This window comes from Bos grunniens, chromosome 22, assembly GCF_055505025.1.
Source record: "Bos grunniens cultivar Pamir isolate PY7600 chromosome 22, Bosgru_T2T1.0, whole genome shotgun sequence".
Lineage (NCBI taxonomy): Eukaryota > Metazoa > Chordata > Mammalia > Artiodactyla > Bovidae > Bos > Bos grunniens.
Window position 1 is genome coordinate 23,635,068 of NC_141186.1, and position 15,892 is coordinate 23,650,959.

At 39.9% G+C, this 15,892-nt stretch overlaps 1 protein-coding gene across 10 annotated transcripts in view; it reads right to left on the reverse strand.

The window, feature by feature from the left end:
• Positions 1–15,892, reverse strand: part of LOC147348220 (contactin-4) — a 1,019,923-nt gene that overhangs the window by 89,441 nt on the left and 914,590 nt on the right. For all 10 annotated transcript variants that reach the window (XM_086366640.1, XM_086366644.1, XM_086366647.1 and 7 more), the window contains one exon: positions 3,721–3,848. In XM_086366640.1, coding sequence (XP_086222766.1) covers positions 3,721–3,848 — 128 coding nt within the window. The remainder of the gene's footprint in view (positions 1–3,720; positions 3,849–15,892) is intronic.

Genomic DNA, 15,892 nt, shown 5'->3' on the forward strand with positions numbered 1-15,892 from the left:
GAGAAAATATTAAGAATCAGAGGGGACTTCCCTGGTGGTACAGTGGTTGAGGAGCCTCCTGCCAATGTGAGGGACCTGAGTTAGATCCCTGGTCCGAGAAGATTCCACATGCCTAGGAGCAACTAAGCCCATGAGGCACAACTACTGAGCCCTCAAGCTGCAACTACTGAGCTCATGCGCCTAGAGCCCGGGCTCCACTGCAAGAGAAGCCACCGCAATGAGGAGCCAGTGTGCTGCAAAAAAGACAGCCTCCACTCACTGCAACTAGAGAAAGCCTGCACTGCAATGAAGACCCGGTACAACCAAAAATAAATAAATAAATACTCAAACAGAACAAAACAAAAATTAGACGGCCTCTCTGGAAAAAGTGACTACAGTTGAATACCCACAGCCAAGCCTGGAAAGAACTCTGCTTGGAAACAAATGAATTCATCCACAATCAAGTGGGGAACATACTACTTTGACCGCACAGTTTCTGCCTACAGATCTCTGCTTTCCTCTTTCCACAGGCCACTGGGCTCTTTTGGACCTGTCCTTCCTCCTTCCCCATCTATTTCACAATCTCAGTGCTCCTTTGCCTCAGCATAACATGTCTCCAGCACAGGCAGGTGTGTACTGACCCTGTTACATGTCCCTCTCTATCCTTTCCCTTAAAGTCCGCTAAAACTGTCTTATGTTTTGGAATGGAAATGGAAAACTGGCATTAATCACATCTTCCAATCGTTGTGTACCACCTTAACAACCTTTTGCACATCCTTTTATAATAATACAAACAATATTTCTTTAGAAATATAAATATATTTTAAAAGGAGTTTTTTAAAAATCATTGCCATTAATGAAAAAGTAACATTTTCCTAATACATGTGGAAAGATATATATATATATATGTATATATATATAGTTAGTAAAGGAAACAAAAAAAATTAACTCTGAATTGTCTAAAATGATCTTTTATACCATACCTGGGGAAATCACTGTTTAAGATGTTAACTGGAAGGCAAGAAATGAAGTGTTAAGTTTCTTAACATAGGTAGAAGTTATTACTCAGCAACATTTATATCCACCCAAATAAGGAGGCGATCGTGGCATATCTTATCATCGGTGTATCGCTAAGCTTTGCACCATAATTCAGTATAAGTGCAGCAGCAGGGAAGTCTCTGCATGCCTGTGAATGGTTTTACCTTGGGACTGGCAGTACTGCTGGAAGATGAACTCTGATGGGAAAGAGAGGAACTTCTGCCAACTATTTTGAGAGCTGAAGAAGTCAAGGCTTATAGGACGGATGCCAACCAAACACAAGGCATAACTTATTTCTACATGTGAACCTCCCCCCCAGTTTTAACAATATATAGAGCATATATATGGCGCCTGTGCTTAGGTAAATATAGACTTATGTCTGACTCTTGGACTTACAGTTTTCTATCTGCATAAACAAGAATGTTTATGATAAAAACGCTTCTCTAAATGGCAGTACTTTTCAAACTTCTAATGACTCCAAAATATGTAATTAGGTAACTTTTTTTTTTTTTTTGTAATTAGGTAACTTTTAGCTTTCTTCATTAAATTAAAATAGAGGCAAACATTCTTTCTGGGATATTTTTATTTGTCTTAGGCTATCTTACTTCATAGCTAATCAGGTTTTAGCTATGTTATTAATCATCTCTGAAAGCTTGGGGTTACTCCTGGTTCTAGTTCATCACTAATTTTCCTTTTGTATTTGAGAAAGCTATACATTAGTGAAGACACTAGCTGAAATTTTGCTATGCCAGTATTATCTAAACTTTTTTTCTTTGCCCTATAAAACAGAGTGAACACACAGTCACATACCCATGCTGTTGCTCCAAGTGAATAATTAATAGATTGAAATAGCTGGGGTCAACATAAATACAGATTTATGTCTGACTCTTGGACTTACAGTTTTCTATCTACATAGACAAGTATGTTTATGATAAAAAAGTGAAAGTGAAAGTGAAGTCTCTCAGTCGTGTCTGACTCTTTGTGACCCTGTGAACTGTAGGCTACCAGGCTTCTCCATCCATGGGATTCTCCAGGCAAGACTACTAGAGTGGGTTACCATTTCCTTCTCCAGGGGATCTTCCCAACCCAGGGATCGAACCCAGGTCTCCCACATTGAAGGCAGACGCTTTAACCTCTTAGCCACCAGGGAATCCCCTTATGATAAAAAGGCTTCCCTAAATGGCAGTACTTTTCTTTCTTTTTTTATTTTATTTTTAAAATTTTATTTTATTTTTAAACTTTACAATATTGTATTAGTTTTGCCAAATATCGAAATGAATCCACCACAGGTATACCTGTGTTCCCCATCCTGAACCCTCCTCCCTCCTCCCTCCCCATATCCTCCCTCTGGGTCGTCCCAGTGCACCAGCCCCAAGCAGCAGTACTTTTCAAATTTCTAATGATTCCAAAATATGTAATTAGGTAATTTTTAGCTTTCTTTGTTAAAACAGAGGCAAATATTCTTTCTGGGATATTCTTCTTTGCCTTCGGTTATCTTATTTCACAGAGGGAGTTACAAATGGGCAAGGGGAAATAATAAATACATTGTAACACATCTATATCTATTATGGAGAAACAGGAAAAATGAGTAAGATTTCCTGGCACAGTAGAAAGAAACAGCAAGAATGCAAAATCAGGATTCCAGGGTTCATATCTGCTGTTGGTGACCTTGAGAAACTCGCCAACCTGAGCTTTATCTTCCTCAGTCAGGTCATGGCCAAGATCCCTTCAATTTAAAAATTCTTTGATTTGGCAGCCAGATATAAAGTAACATAAATGCAAATGAAATGTAAATTAAAACCTCATCTTCACAATTCTTACTTGGTACTTTTAGCACATCCCATCAAACTGGTGTTCTGTCATCTACTATAAAGCACCCAGGTGAAGGAATGTGGAAAATTTTATTTCCTTAAAACTGGCAGGGTGGGCTGGGTGACTGAAGCAAAGCGCAAAGGTGGCCAAAGCCCTTTATGGGTACAATAATCCATATCCATGCCTCTGAATAACCAAGACAGCTCTTTTAAAAATCTCCAATGTCATTGTTTAAACAATGCTAGCTAAAAATAGTATTTGAGCCATGGGTTTTGGTGTTCCTAGACATGAATTTCAAATCTATAGAGACGTGAAGAAATTTAATTAAAGGATTGAAGATAACATTAGTTAGAATATTATAATAGATACAATGGCAGTGATTCTCAAAATTGTATTGGATGATTCCGAAATAAGATAGCCTTTCCGTCATATTCATGAATGACAGTTCTCTAAGAATTGTTAATCATACCATGTTTGCCTTGATGGGTTAATTTAGCAACACAGTGATATCTGTGATATTAATATGAAGGATGCCACTTCAATAGGTTACATTATTTGAAATGGCGACACATATGTCAATCTACGTGTTCTCTGGGTTGCTGCTGCTGCTGCTAAGTTGCTTCAGTTGTGTCCGACTCTGTGCGACCCCATAGATGGAAGCCCACCAGGCTCCCCTGTCCCTGGGATTCTCCAGGCAAGAACACTGGAGTGGGCTGCCATTTCCTGCTCCAATGTATGAAAGTGAAAAGTGAAAGGGAAGTCGCTCAGTCGTGTCCGATTCTTAGCGACCCATGGACTGCAGCCCACCAGGCTCCTCCACCCATGGGATTTTCCAGGCACGAGTACCGGAGTGGGGTGCCATTGCCTTTGGTTCTCTGGGTTAGTCATTACCTTTTACTACAAGGTTTCCAGTACTGCTCGCAGTTCCAAAATGGTTAGTGGCTATGCAGGTGTAACTTCCAGCATCTGATTTAGTCACATTGATGATTCTGAGGCTTCCATCTTCAGAAATGGTAATTCTGAAATTAAAGAAGATAAACCCCAAATGGTAAGTTTACTTCATATGACCAACTGGAAAATATTTCTGTCATCCTGTCATTTTCAAACTATTAAATCATAGTTACATCACTTGACAGCCTCATCTTTATTTATGATATTTACCTGCATACAGACAAATATAATTAGGATGTGTGATTTATTTAGTAATTATATTACTTTAATTGCTAATATGGTTTCAACATTCTGTTGGGATAACTGCTAGAAATATGAGACAGGATGTAACCATTCTCTCTCTTTGGCAGCTATAACCACATTATCCAAAAGGAAAGCTTATTGTAGATTACCATTCATCATTAAACTGCTGAAGAATAAGAAAGAAAAATCCTTGATGGGCCACTTTATGCATTTTCATTGAAAATGTTTTCTTCCTTCTCGAGAGGCTTAAATTAAATGAGTTATTATTAAGCTTATTTCTTCCTGAAATATGTCAGACAATACACTTTTAATGAGATGCAAGAGCTGAACTAAAAAAAATTAAAATATTCCACAACATGGTATGACTTTGGCAGAACAGCAAATGTGGATGGTGCATCTCAGGGCCCACAATTAGGGACAAATATCTACCACCAGGTGGGAAGGAGGCATTTCCACTGACGGACACAAAACTGGAACAGGGGGACTGGAGGGAAGCCTGTTTGCAACATGACTATAGCAGAAGGGAAGGGTATGCAGATGAACAAGGCATACAGCTTGCCTTAGAGGATAGTTGGAGAAATAAGAAATGTACACAGATGGCTTATTCAAGGTACATGTCTGTTGAATATTTACTGCATCTTTCAAATCTACCCACTCCTGTCTATCTCCTTGGCTCCCACTTTCTCACCCAACCTACCACAACAGCCTCTTAAATGATCTGGCTATTTCTACTCCTGCCTCTCAAGTGCATCCTTCAGTCAGTGGCCAGGCGATCTTTTAAAATACAAATTACCTCACCCCTCAGGCTTACAGATCCATCTTCAGCTCCACTTTGCACTCAGAACAAATTCTTTCCCAGAACCTATATGGCCTAAGGAATCTGGCCTTTGCCCTTCTCTTGACTTTGCCTTTCTCATTTCATCTTAATCTTTCTACCCTTCAGTGAGGTCTAGACACACAGGTCTTCTGCAGGTTCCTAAAGCATCTGACCTCCTTCCCTCCTCGGGACTTTCCTGTAATATTTGCTCTCTGTCTGCCTCGACATCAGGACACAGCTATCACCTTCACGCTCTCTCGGGACCTCAACTTGTGGCTAGTTGTTCCTTATGGACTTTCCCTGGCTTACATTTCTAAATGGATTTCCCTTTTCCTGTTAATCTTGTTTCTGCAGCCACTTTATTTCTTCCCATTCAACTCAATTCAGAAGTTTTCTTTACCTGTTAACCCTCCTATCAGATGGAACATTAGCTTCCCTGAATACAGGGACTCTGTTTTAGGACTTAATCTCCTGGATCTAGTACATAATAGATACCCTGTAAGCATCTCTTAAGTGATTGAGCGAACTGGTCACAGAGGAAGAGCTAAAAAATCCAGTAGCGTGATTTTCAAATAAGCTGTATTTGTTTTTGATGTTAAACAGTGCACACCAGTAGTAACCAAGTCCACAGTGATTATGCATGCTATACTGGAGGGCTTTCATTTTTAATTCATCTTTATGATGATTTAGAATTCATTCCTTGTATTTAAAGGGAATATTTAACAGAGAAACAAACATTTGTGTAAAAAATGCAAAAAAAAGAGAAAAATCAATACTGTTATTGGAATTCAGAATGGCTAAAGCACTTGGCACCAGTACCAGCCTTAACAGAGTCCTTCAGAAAAGAACTAGGAGGAACACAGCTTTATTTAACAGAACTTTTGGCTAAACATTTAAAAATCATGAGAAGATTTAGTTACACTGGGTTGCAAATGTGGTACATTTTTCATGAAGGTGCTTAGGAATGGCGAGGTGACCACATTCTTGATGACCCATTCCAGGTTCTAAGATTCAGGCTGAGGACATGGTGTGAAGGTTTGAGAACTCTACCAAGGATGCTGGCATCAGAGGATGGCTAATCAAATTCCAGATCCGTCAGCTCTGGCTGTGTGACCCGAGGCAATTTGCTTAACTTTTTAAGTTTTAGCATCCTCATCTATAAAATAGAGCTCATAATACTAATCTTATAGGATGGCAGCAAAAATTATGTAAGAGGGTCAGAGAGATCCTTGGTATTTATTAGGGATAATAAAAAAAAGTAATTCTTTTTTATCTTTAAAATTGTTCTGTTATGTAATAATTGGTACAGATGGGGAAAATGGAACACAGTTATCTTAATATACTTAAAATAGTAATTAAAGCAGCCTGCTTCGTGCATTCCAGTGTCACATCAGACAATCTGAAGTCAATGTACAATGACCTGGGTCATCCCAAATCAAGGTCCAGGATACAGACAAGAAGGCCCTTTGTTCATTTACACCATAGACACGCACATAACACTTTGGTCAATAAAAAACATATGATACCCTATTAGCCAAAGAGCAGATGTAAATACTCACAAAAATAGAGTGGTGATTAAATCCTAATTACCTCGATAATCACAAATACAGTATTAAAGGAATTAATCATGTTCCCATTTACAAAATAATTGGCTGGAAATTGTGAAATGCTGGCATACTAGAACTCAGTAAAGAAGGTGACGTTTGTGTTTTGGACATGGAATCATCGTCCATGAAGTAACACAGGCCTTTGTTGTTCAACCGCTAAGTTGTGTTCAGCTCTTTGCGATCCCATGGACTGCAGCACACCAGGCTTCCCTGTTCTTCACCATCTCCTAGAGTTTGTGCAAATTCATGTCCATTGAGTTGGTGATGCCTTCCAATCATATCATCTGTCGCTCCCTTCTCCTCCATAGGCTTAGGATGTATTAAACACTCTGAGGTGTGATCTGACTCTTCTGAAGCGCTGCTGCTGCTGCTGCTAAGTCGCTTCAGTCGTGTCCGACTCCGTGCGACCCCATAGACGGCAGTCCGCCAGGCTCCCCCGTCCCTGGGATTCTCTAGGCAAGAACACTGGAGTGGGTTGCCATTTCCTTCTCCAATGCATGAAAGTGGAAAGTGAAAGTGAAGTCACTCAGTCATGTCTGACTCTTAGCGACCCCATGGACTGCAGCCTACCAGGCTCCTCCGTCCATGGGATTTTCCAGGCAAGAGTACTGGAGTGGGGTGCCATTGCCTTCTCTGATGCTAAAGGGCTACTAATAATTTATACTTTTAAAATTCTCCAGATCTAAAAGGCTTGCATAGCACTGCATATTGTATAATGCCAAAGGATATAAATAAGGAAACAAAGGATTTGTCATCAGATGACCTGGGTTCTAGCTTTGACCCTGATACTTGTGAGGTATATGACCTGACCAAAATACTCTCCAAGACAAGGTTTCTCGACCTCAGCACTACTGATGTTCTGGACCAGAGAAGTCTTTGTCACGGGGAGAGTATTTAAGGAGATCCCTATCCCTTACCCACTGTACTTCATTGGCTATGCTTGTCCTCCCAAATCATGACAATCAAAAATATCTCCCAAATAATCTCTGGACACATCCACCTCCAGCTAAGAGACACTGGTCTCCATCAGTCTTTATTTTTTTAATTACATAGGATATTATGATGTTTATCTGCTACAATAGATCAGACATGTGAGAGTTTCTTTTAACTGTAAAGAGCTGTACAAATATTTTTCTGAGCATCAATTGCATCCTGACATCCCTAATTTTGATATTTTCATTGCACAAAAGGTATTTAACATATAGTTGCTACTCAGCTGCAGGACCCAGCTGGTTCTTCATTTCTCTCCCAAGGCTCTGCTTTCCCTTTATTCTCAAAACGTCCCTGTCCAATTTTCTAGGAGCCTTGTGAAATGAGAAAGTAATTTTTCAAAGAACAGTTCTGTCCATCTTTAAGAGTTCGTCTCCTGACACCAGTTTAATTTTAATCTTTCCATTGTTTTCCACAAAGAGTTGAGTAGAGACCTAAGCCCCCAATGCTAGAGTTCCAGACAATGGAGAAAGTCAAGGAGGTGGGGAATTTGTAGAATTTGTAATTTTTAGTACCTGTCATTAAATCTCATCATACTTCTGGGACTGCTCATTCTTCCTAGGGATAATCCAATTGCAGGTTCAATATGAAATTGGGATAATTGCTCTTTTGGGAAATTCAACCACTTCCTTATGTGAGCAATGCAGTGTAGTGAATAAAAACATATGTTCTGGAACTAAGTTGTCTAGACTCAAATCAGCCTTGTACCAGTTATGAGCTGTGTGACTTTGGGTAAATTAGTTCTCCTGAAGCTAAATTTTTTATTTGAGATAACGGAATAATAAAAGTAACTATATTCATGGTTTGCTGTAAAGATATGCAACGCTCAGAACAGTACATGGCACAGAAAATACACCACATAAGTGCATGCATTTGCCAAATGTTCTATTAGCTAAAGCTCTGTGCCCTCCTACAGATCCATTGTTTCAAACATTAATACAGGACTCTGTTAAGGCTAAGGCTACTCTCGAGTCATTCTTGAGTAGTCATTCTTCACCCCTCTGAAGTTCAGCAACACACTACTATGCTTAATAAGGATACAGGTGACAACAAACAGTCCTGGAAGGGGATGAAAAACTGGACTCATAAATATCTATTGTAAACCTCCTGCATACCAAAACCTCTACAGATCAGGAGGACTTTAAAAAAAAATTTTTGGCCACACCATGTGTCAGGTGGGATCTCAGGCCCCCGGCCAGGGATCGAATCTGTGCCCCCTATATTGGAAGTACAGAGCCTTAACCACTGGACCACCAGGGAATTCCAATCTGGAGGACTTTAGACAACTGTATAGCTAGAAATAATGATTACATAGCTAGAAATTGACTGCTTTGATCTCCCTGGACTGCAAGGACATCAAACCAGTCAATCCTAAAGGAAATCAACCCTGAGTATTCATTGGAAGGACTGATGTTGAAGATGAAGCTCCAATACTGTGGCCACCTGATGCAAAGAGCTGACTCACTGGAAAAGACCCTGATGCTGGCAAAGATTGAGGGCAGGGGGATAAGGGGGCGGCAGAGGATGAGATGGCTGGATGATGTCACTCACTCAATCGACGTGAGTTTGAGCAAACTCTGGGAGATAGTGAAGGACAAGGAAGCCTGGTGTGCTACAGTCCATGGGGTCACAAAGAATCAGACACAACTTAGCAAAATGAACAACAACTAATATTTAGATACTTGCTTCCGTTCCACGTGGATCCTATACCAACCTATTTTGCAGTGAATTCATGTTTGTTCCATTAATAAAGTGCCTCATTCTAGTCTAAGAATAGTTTTATTTCCACATTTCTTTCTCAAACAGGTTTCCAAGTTCCCACTTCATTTTAATTCCCCCATTTCAGACTACTGACTGACCTGTAGCTATTAGCTTGAGATTGAACTTTGAGCTCCTCCTAATACTCATGCATAGTGATGGAGTTAGATTAAAAAAAAAAAAAACTGAAAATGTAAATCTGCTTCTGGCTTAGAACAGAAGGTTTAGCCTTGACCGACCTGTAGGCTCTTTTTAAAACATTGATAGTATCAGAGAAAAGTCGAAGATGATAAAGCAGCAAGTAGTAAAAAATAAAGGTATGACACAGAACTTAATTTTCTCTACAGGAGACGAGGTCATCTAATGTACAACACAGTAAATTACCTATCGCATAGAGAAGCAGTTGTTCCCCCAGTGTCATTTGGAGACTGCAGATCCATAGGGTATAGGAGCGTATCTGGAATTATGAGACAAATTGAATCTCTCTTTCTCAATATGAGGCTCTGGGTAACAGCCACTGAAGAGCTGACCTTGTCAGTCCTATAAATCAAAACCAGTCTGGGGACACTGGACCTTTAAAAATGCTGATCTTTTCTTTTTTGGGGCTCTGGTAACAGATGACAAAAGCTGCCAACTCCACAATATTCTATCACCCTACAGAGGAGGGTTATTCCAAAATGGCAACCTATGATTTTCTGGGTTGTTCTCCATGGAGGCCCGACTGCTGGTGACACAGGCAGCATGTCCTCACCTGCCCCTAAGTCGTAAGGAAACACTTCCCTTAAAAGTCAATCCCTTGAAAGTACAAATTCTCCCCTTCTGCAAAGGGAGGAATTATGAATTAATAACTTCCTTTCAACAAAGGAAGTATCAAACTGTTCAGTTAAATTAAATATTATCTTTCACATTGTTAGACCAGGGATAACATAACTCACTTAAAAATCACACATAGTTTAAAAAAAAAAAAATCAAAGAGTCATAGGAGGCTTCTCCTTTCTTTTATACGTGAGGAGTTCCAGAAAACATGTTTGGAAGTTGAAAGCCAGAGCGCGAAAAAATAGGCTTACACATTACAAGGGGAATGAACGCTCCTGGGGGGCTGAAATATATTATAAAACATTAACAGAAGTATTGTACATCTTAGCTCAAGCAAACTGACAGGATGGTGGAGCTATCACAGGACCCCTGATCCCAGGAACCACAAGTGATGCCCTAGAATGAGAAAGAACCACCTAGCCACAAATCTGTTTGCTTCAGTCAGCACAGAATTTTCTCTTTCTTTTTTTAGTTTTTTTTGGAGTATTATTGTTTTACAGTATTGTGCTAGTTTCTACCATATAGCAAAGTCAATGAGCTGCACATATATACCTGCGTCCCCTCTTTTTTGAATCCCCTTCCCATTTAGGTCCGTGCACAGCGTTAAGTACAGTTCCCAGTTCTGTACAGTAGGTGCTCATCAGTTATCTGTTTTATATATTGCAGTGTGTAACTGTCAATCCCAATTTTCCAATTCATCCTACCCTCCCTTCCTCCCCCCGGTGTCCACACGTTTGTTCTCTGCATCTGTGTCTCTATTTCTGCTTTGCAAATATGCCCATCTGTACCATTTTTCTAGATTTCACATATATGCATTAATATATGATATTTGCTTTTCTCTTTCTGACTTACTTCATTCTGTAGGACAGTCCTTGAGGCAGAAAAACAAATAAGACTTACAGAGTTTTCTTTTAAACAAAATAATTGGGTGATTTCATACAAAACCCCATTCCTGGCTCATCATGGCAAACAGGAAGATGAGGGGAGTCCTGCAACACATCCCAGGGCACCAATGGGCCACAGGGAAGGAGAGGAAACTACTTAAATAGCTGGTGGGCTTTCTTGCTCTCGCTGTGTCTGGCTTGAACAGTTAATTCATGCCCCTTCCTCACTCCTGTGGCCTTTGGAGAATACTTTAAACCGTGTCCCTGTTCTGAGCCAATGGGACAGGGCTTGGGGTGGCCTTTAGGCTTAAAATCACACTTCTCTGCCTCTTGGACTCCCCCCACCCCAGACATCCCACACAGAACAATGGGAGGATGAGGGGAAATTGGGCTTTGTGTTCATTTACTAGAACTACCATAGCAAAGTATCAAGACTCAGGTGACTTAAAACCAGAAGGATTGACTCTCCCACGGTTCTGAGAGCAGAGGTCTGAAATCAAGGTACAGGGAAAGCTGGTTGTTTTTGGAGGCTTTGAAGGAGACTCCTTCTTGCCTCTCTTATTTCTGGTGAGTCAGTAGTCCCTCGTGCTCCTCGGCTTACAGACACATCACTCTAAATCTCTGACTCCACTGTCACGGGTGGTTCTTCCTGTGTGTCTCCTCACATCATCTTTTCTCTGCACATGTATCTGTACCCAAATTTCCTTCTTCTTACAAGGACATGAGTCACTGGATTAGGGTCCATCCTAAACCTGTATGACTTCATTTTAACTTCAGGTAGACATGAATTTAAGGGATATCCTTCAACCAACAGTGTCAAGAGCAGAAACCCACCAGAGCTGTTGGTCTGGGTAGAGCAAGTGGCTTCAGGACCTACTCTGTAGCCATCAGAGGATGGGAAGAAGGGGTGATGTGGAGGAGCAGACTTGCTCCTCTGGGCACAGAACCATCACACGTAGTCCCCAGAGCATCCACTTCCCTTCTCCATGGCCCGGCCCTTCTTCCCAATAGTAGTTACAGAGACTTGAAATTATTGCTCTTTGGTTGATGGTTGGATGGCATCACTGACTCCATGGACATGAGTTTGAGCAAACTCTGGGAGATAGTGAAGAACAGGGAAGCCTGGCATGCTGCAGTCCATGGGGTCACAAAGAGTCAGACACGACTTAGCAACTGAACATCAATAACCTCTGCTACCACCCTGGAGTCAGCCAACGACATCCCTTCCCTGATTAGGGCATTAACTTCTTACTGGAGCCTCTGCTTGCTCACCTGTACCTCTACAATCAATCCACAACACAACATCCAGCCAGCTCCTTTAAAAAAAAAAAAAAAAGGCAGATGACATCACTTCTCTGATCAAACTATACTATGGCTCCCCTGAGGGCATTCAAAGCAAGAGAAGTAAATATTTTCAGCAATACACAAGGCCTTCATTTTCTGCTACATCCATCTCCACATTACTTCTTGGTTCTCACCTACTACTTTCCCATAACTCTTCCATATCCAACCAGGCTAACTTTCCTGTTTCTAGAAATACTCAGCATGTCATATATTAAACACTTGCATGGATTGCTGACTCTGTCTGGAGCTCTCTTCCCTAAATACCCACAAGGTAAACTCCTTGGGGTCGAAAGGAGTTGGACACTACTTAGCGAATGAACACAACAAGAAAGGTAGTAAATCAAAAGTGGAGTCTGAAGGCAGTTTGCTGTGGTAATGAATAATATGTAAAAGTCCAACAGGAAAACACAAATTAAGACTGAACTGCGATTTCAATTTCTTCTTTAGTTAACCAGGTTTATTTGTTGGAATCAAGTAGCTCTTCCAGTCTATCCTTTCTTTGTTGTCTAGACAATTAATTAATATTAATTTTGATATTAAAATTATGGTCAAAATTAGGTAGAGGAGATCTCTACCAAAATGGTGCCCTGTGGCTTTCCAAGCAGTTCTGCATAGAACTGGAATTTCTGTAGAAAGGTCTTATCTTTACTTGCTTTTGAGGCAATAGCAATACAAAAGAGTTTTAGAATACAACACTCATGAAGCAGTTAAAACTTTGAGGGAGTGGAGAGGTGGCCAAGAAGCAATAAAGATTTGTATATTCAACCTATCAACAGCAGAATCAGCCTGTGACCAACAGAGCTGAAGACATATGGGCTGAGAGCTGTCCCTGAATTTGTGCCAGCTTAGAAACAGGAAAAGCCTGGCAGGTTAACTGGCCTTGGTGTGCTGCAGACATCAGCTAAAAACACCAAAACTTTGTTTTGAAGGAAAAAAAAAAATTAGGACTTGGTGAGTTTGAACCTGGCTATCTAATAAACGTCAAAAGATATTTTAACTTTTGTGATGGTTAATTTTATGTGTCAGTTTGACTGGGCTAAGGGATATTAAGACGGCTGGTAAAACATTATTTCTGAGTGTGTCTGGAAGGGTGTTTCTGGGAAACATTAGAATCTGAGTCAGCAGACAGAGTGAAAGTTGCCTCACCCATATGGATGGCCATCATCCAACGCCCTGAGGGCTGAGGGAACAAAAAGGCAGAGGAAGGCAGAACTGATTCTCTGTGTGAAGCGGGACACCCCCGTTCTCCTGACCTTAGACATTAATGCTCCTGCGTTTTGGACTTTAAGACTCAGACTGTGATTTATACCATTGACTCTCCTCATCTCCAGGCCTTGGAACTTACTCTGTACATCGCCACTAGCTCTCCTGTTTCTCCAGCTTGCAAACAGCAGATTGCGGGATTTCCTACCCCCATAAACATGTGAGCCAATTCCTATAATAAATCTTCTCTTATATACCCTCTCAGTTCTGTTTTTCTGGAGAACTCTAATACAACTTTAACTGAAGTCTGCTTGATATCATAAATTTCAAGAGATACATAGAAATTCTCAGCCTGACTTGGGAAGAGTGAATTCTCCTGATTTATATAAATCCTGTTTCATAGTAATGTACGGCTTATAAAGAATCAGTGGATAACTGTAGAAGATGGCTTTGCTTCCCATCTTAAGAAAGAAGTATGTTTTGGATGACAAATTTAAGTGAAGGTCAGTGGGAAGAGACTTAGTCTAAGGGTGATTTCAGGCCAACCTGTCATTGATCTTTCTGTGTAGTGTGCAAGGCAGCAATAGACATTGTGCTACTGCACAGACACCCTGGTGATAAAGTTCCCTTAGAGATAATTTGCTTTCTGTCATCAGATTCTAGTTTAATAAACCCCTGAACAACCTGTGTATTTCTGCCTGCAGAACAACCAGCAGTTCAGAGCCTGTTGCCCTTGCCTGCAGCAGCGCTTGGAAGAGAAAATAAAATCATGTTTGTTTAACCTGGTTTGATCTGGGTCTAACTTTCTCTGGACAACAGTTTTCAAAGCTTCATAAAATAACCTGGAAGGAACTACTGCCCAGGGCAAGATGAGTATTTAATATTGTAAAGTTCATTTTGATTATTCTTTGTGACATGGTGCTTGAATGAACGTGGGAAATATATTTCTTGAGCAGGTAAAACTTTGCAATTTTATACATTACAAATAACACTAAAAATACCATGTCTTGTGAAGAAAGAAATAAATTAAAGGACATGTTTTATTGAAAATTTATTTCTTAAATTGCTATCTTTCCTTGAGGCAGGACTTCTCCGTGTCTCCATTAATATAATACTTAGAATTCCTTTCTTCCACTTTCCTATGACCTGAGATACTTTCAAATAAACCTATAAGGCACTAGGAAGATAAATGAGGTGGGGACAGGAAGGTAATATAATATTTTATTTTCTATACTTCTATATATTTTTATCAAAGCATCATAATAAGTAATATTAATTTTATAATGAGAAAAATGTATTATTAAACTACAAGGCACTCAGGAAGTTTTATATAAAAACCTCTTAGGACATTAGAGTAGTTTAATAACCAAGTATAGCTGTCTTTAGAAATAATTGGAAATAAAAGAGAGGATAGGTATAGAGACGGACCAAAAGACCCAGAGGAATGTCTTTAAATACATACTCAGTTGAATGTTGGGCAGGACAAGGAGGAAAAAGCACCTACAACATACTATTGGGTGCCGTTGGATGCTTGTATTAATACATCACATTTAATCTGCATGACAATCCCGAGAAGCATTATTATTCCAATTTTTCAGTTGAGAAAAAACAAAATCCAGAGAAGTAAATTAAATGTCCAAGGTTAATGTAATTAGTAAAGAAAGGAGTGGGTTTTCTAACTCAGATCTCATTACAAAGTCTGCTCTCTCTACCAAGCCATTCTGTGGTGCTGGAGAGCTCAGGGAAGAAACAAAATAAGAAACAAAACTATCATTACCCCATGTGAGGAGTTTTCCTTAAACTTGCCATTAGATCTTTGATTATAGTTAAATAATTTTTTTTTTTTTTTTGATTTTACTTGCTAAAATTTCTTTTTCTAGTATTGAGAAATTTGTGTTCACATTATTCTCTTAAAGTAGAAACAAAAGAGAAGAAAACTTACAAACATAATGAAGTTGTAATCACAGAAGTTTCCTTTACCTTGAAGTGACTAAAATGCCTGGAAGACAGTGTTAATTATTAATTAGAAAGGGAGGCTCACTGTATAGATTATGAAATTTGGTAAGGAGAGGAAGCTTTTATAACACAAACAGCTATACTGGCCATGCTGGAAAAAATGTTTTAATTTGATTATGTACCCAATTTTCAACTCTTTGGGAATTGCAGGATCATGGTTTATGTGTTTCAAATCCCCACCCCAGGTCCCTATAATATTGCTAAGAGAAGAAATCAAAGTGCAATTTCCTAGTTCCTGCAAAAATCACAACAGAACACCACTGTCAGGGCCCAGCTAAAATTCCCACAACACCAGCTGCCCTGCACACCAGCGGCATCTATTTCCACTTCCTGCAGAAGGACATCAGCTCCTAACTGTACCACCATCATGGTCATATAATCCACACTTTCCCAAACTCCCTGTCATGCTCCCAGTTTCGTATGTACCAGCAGAT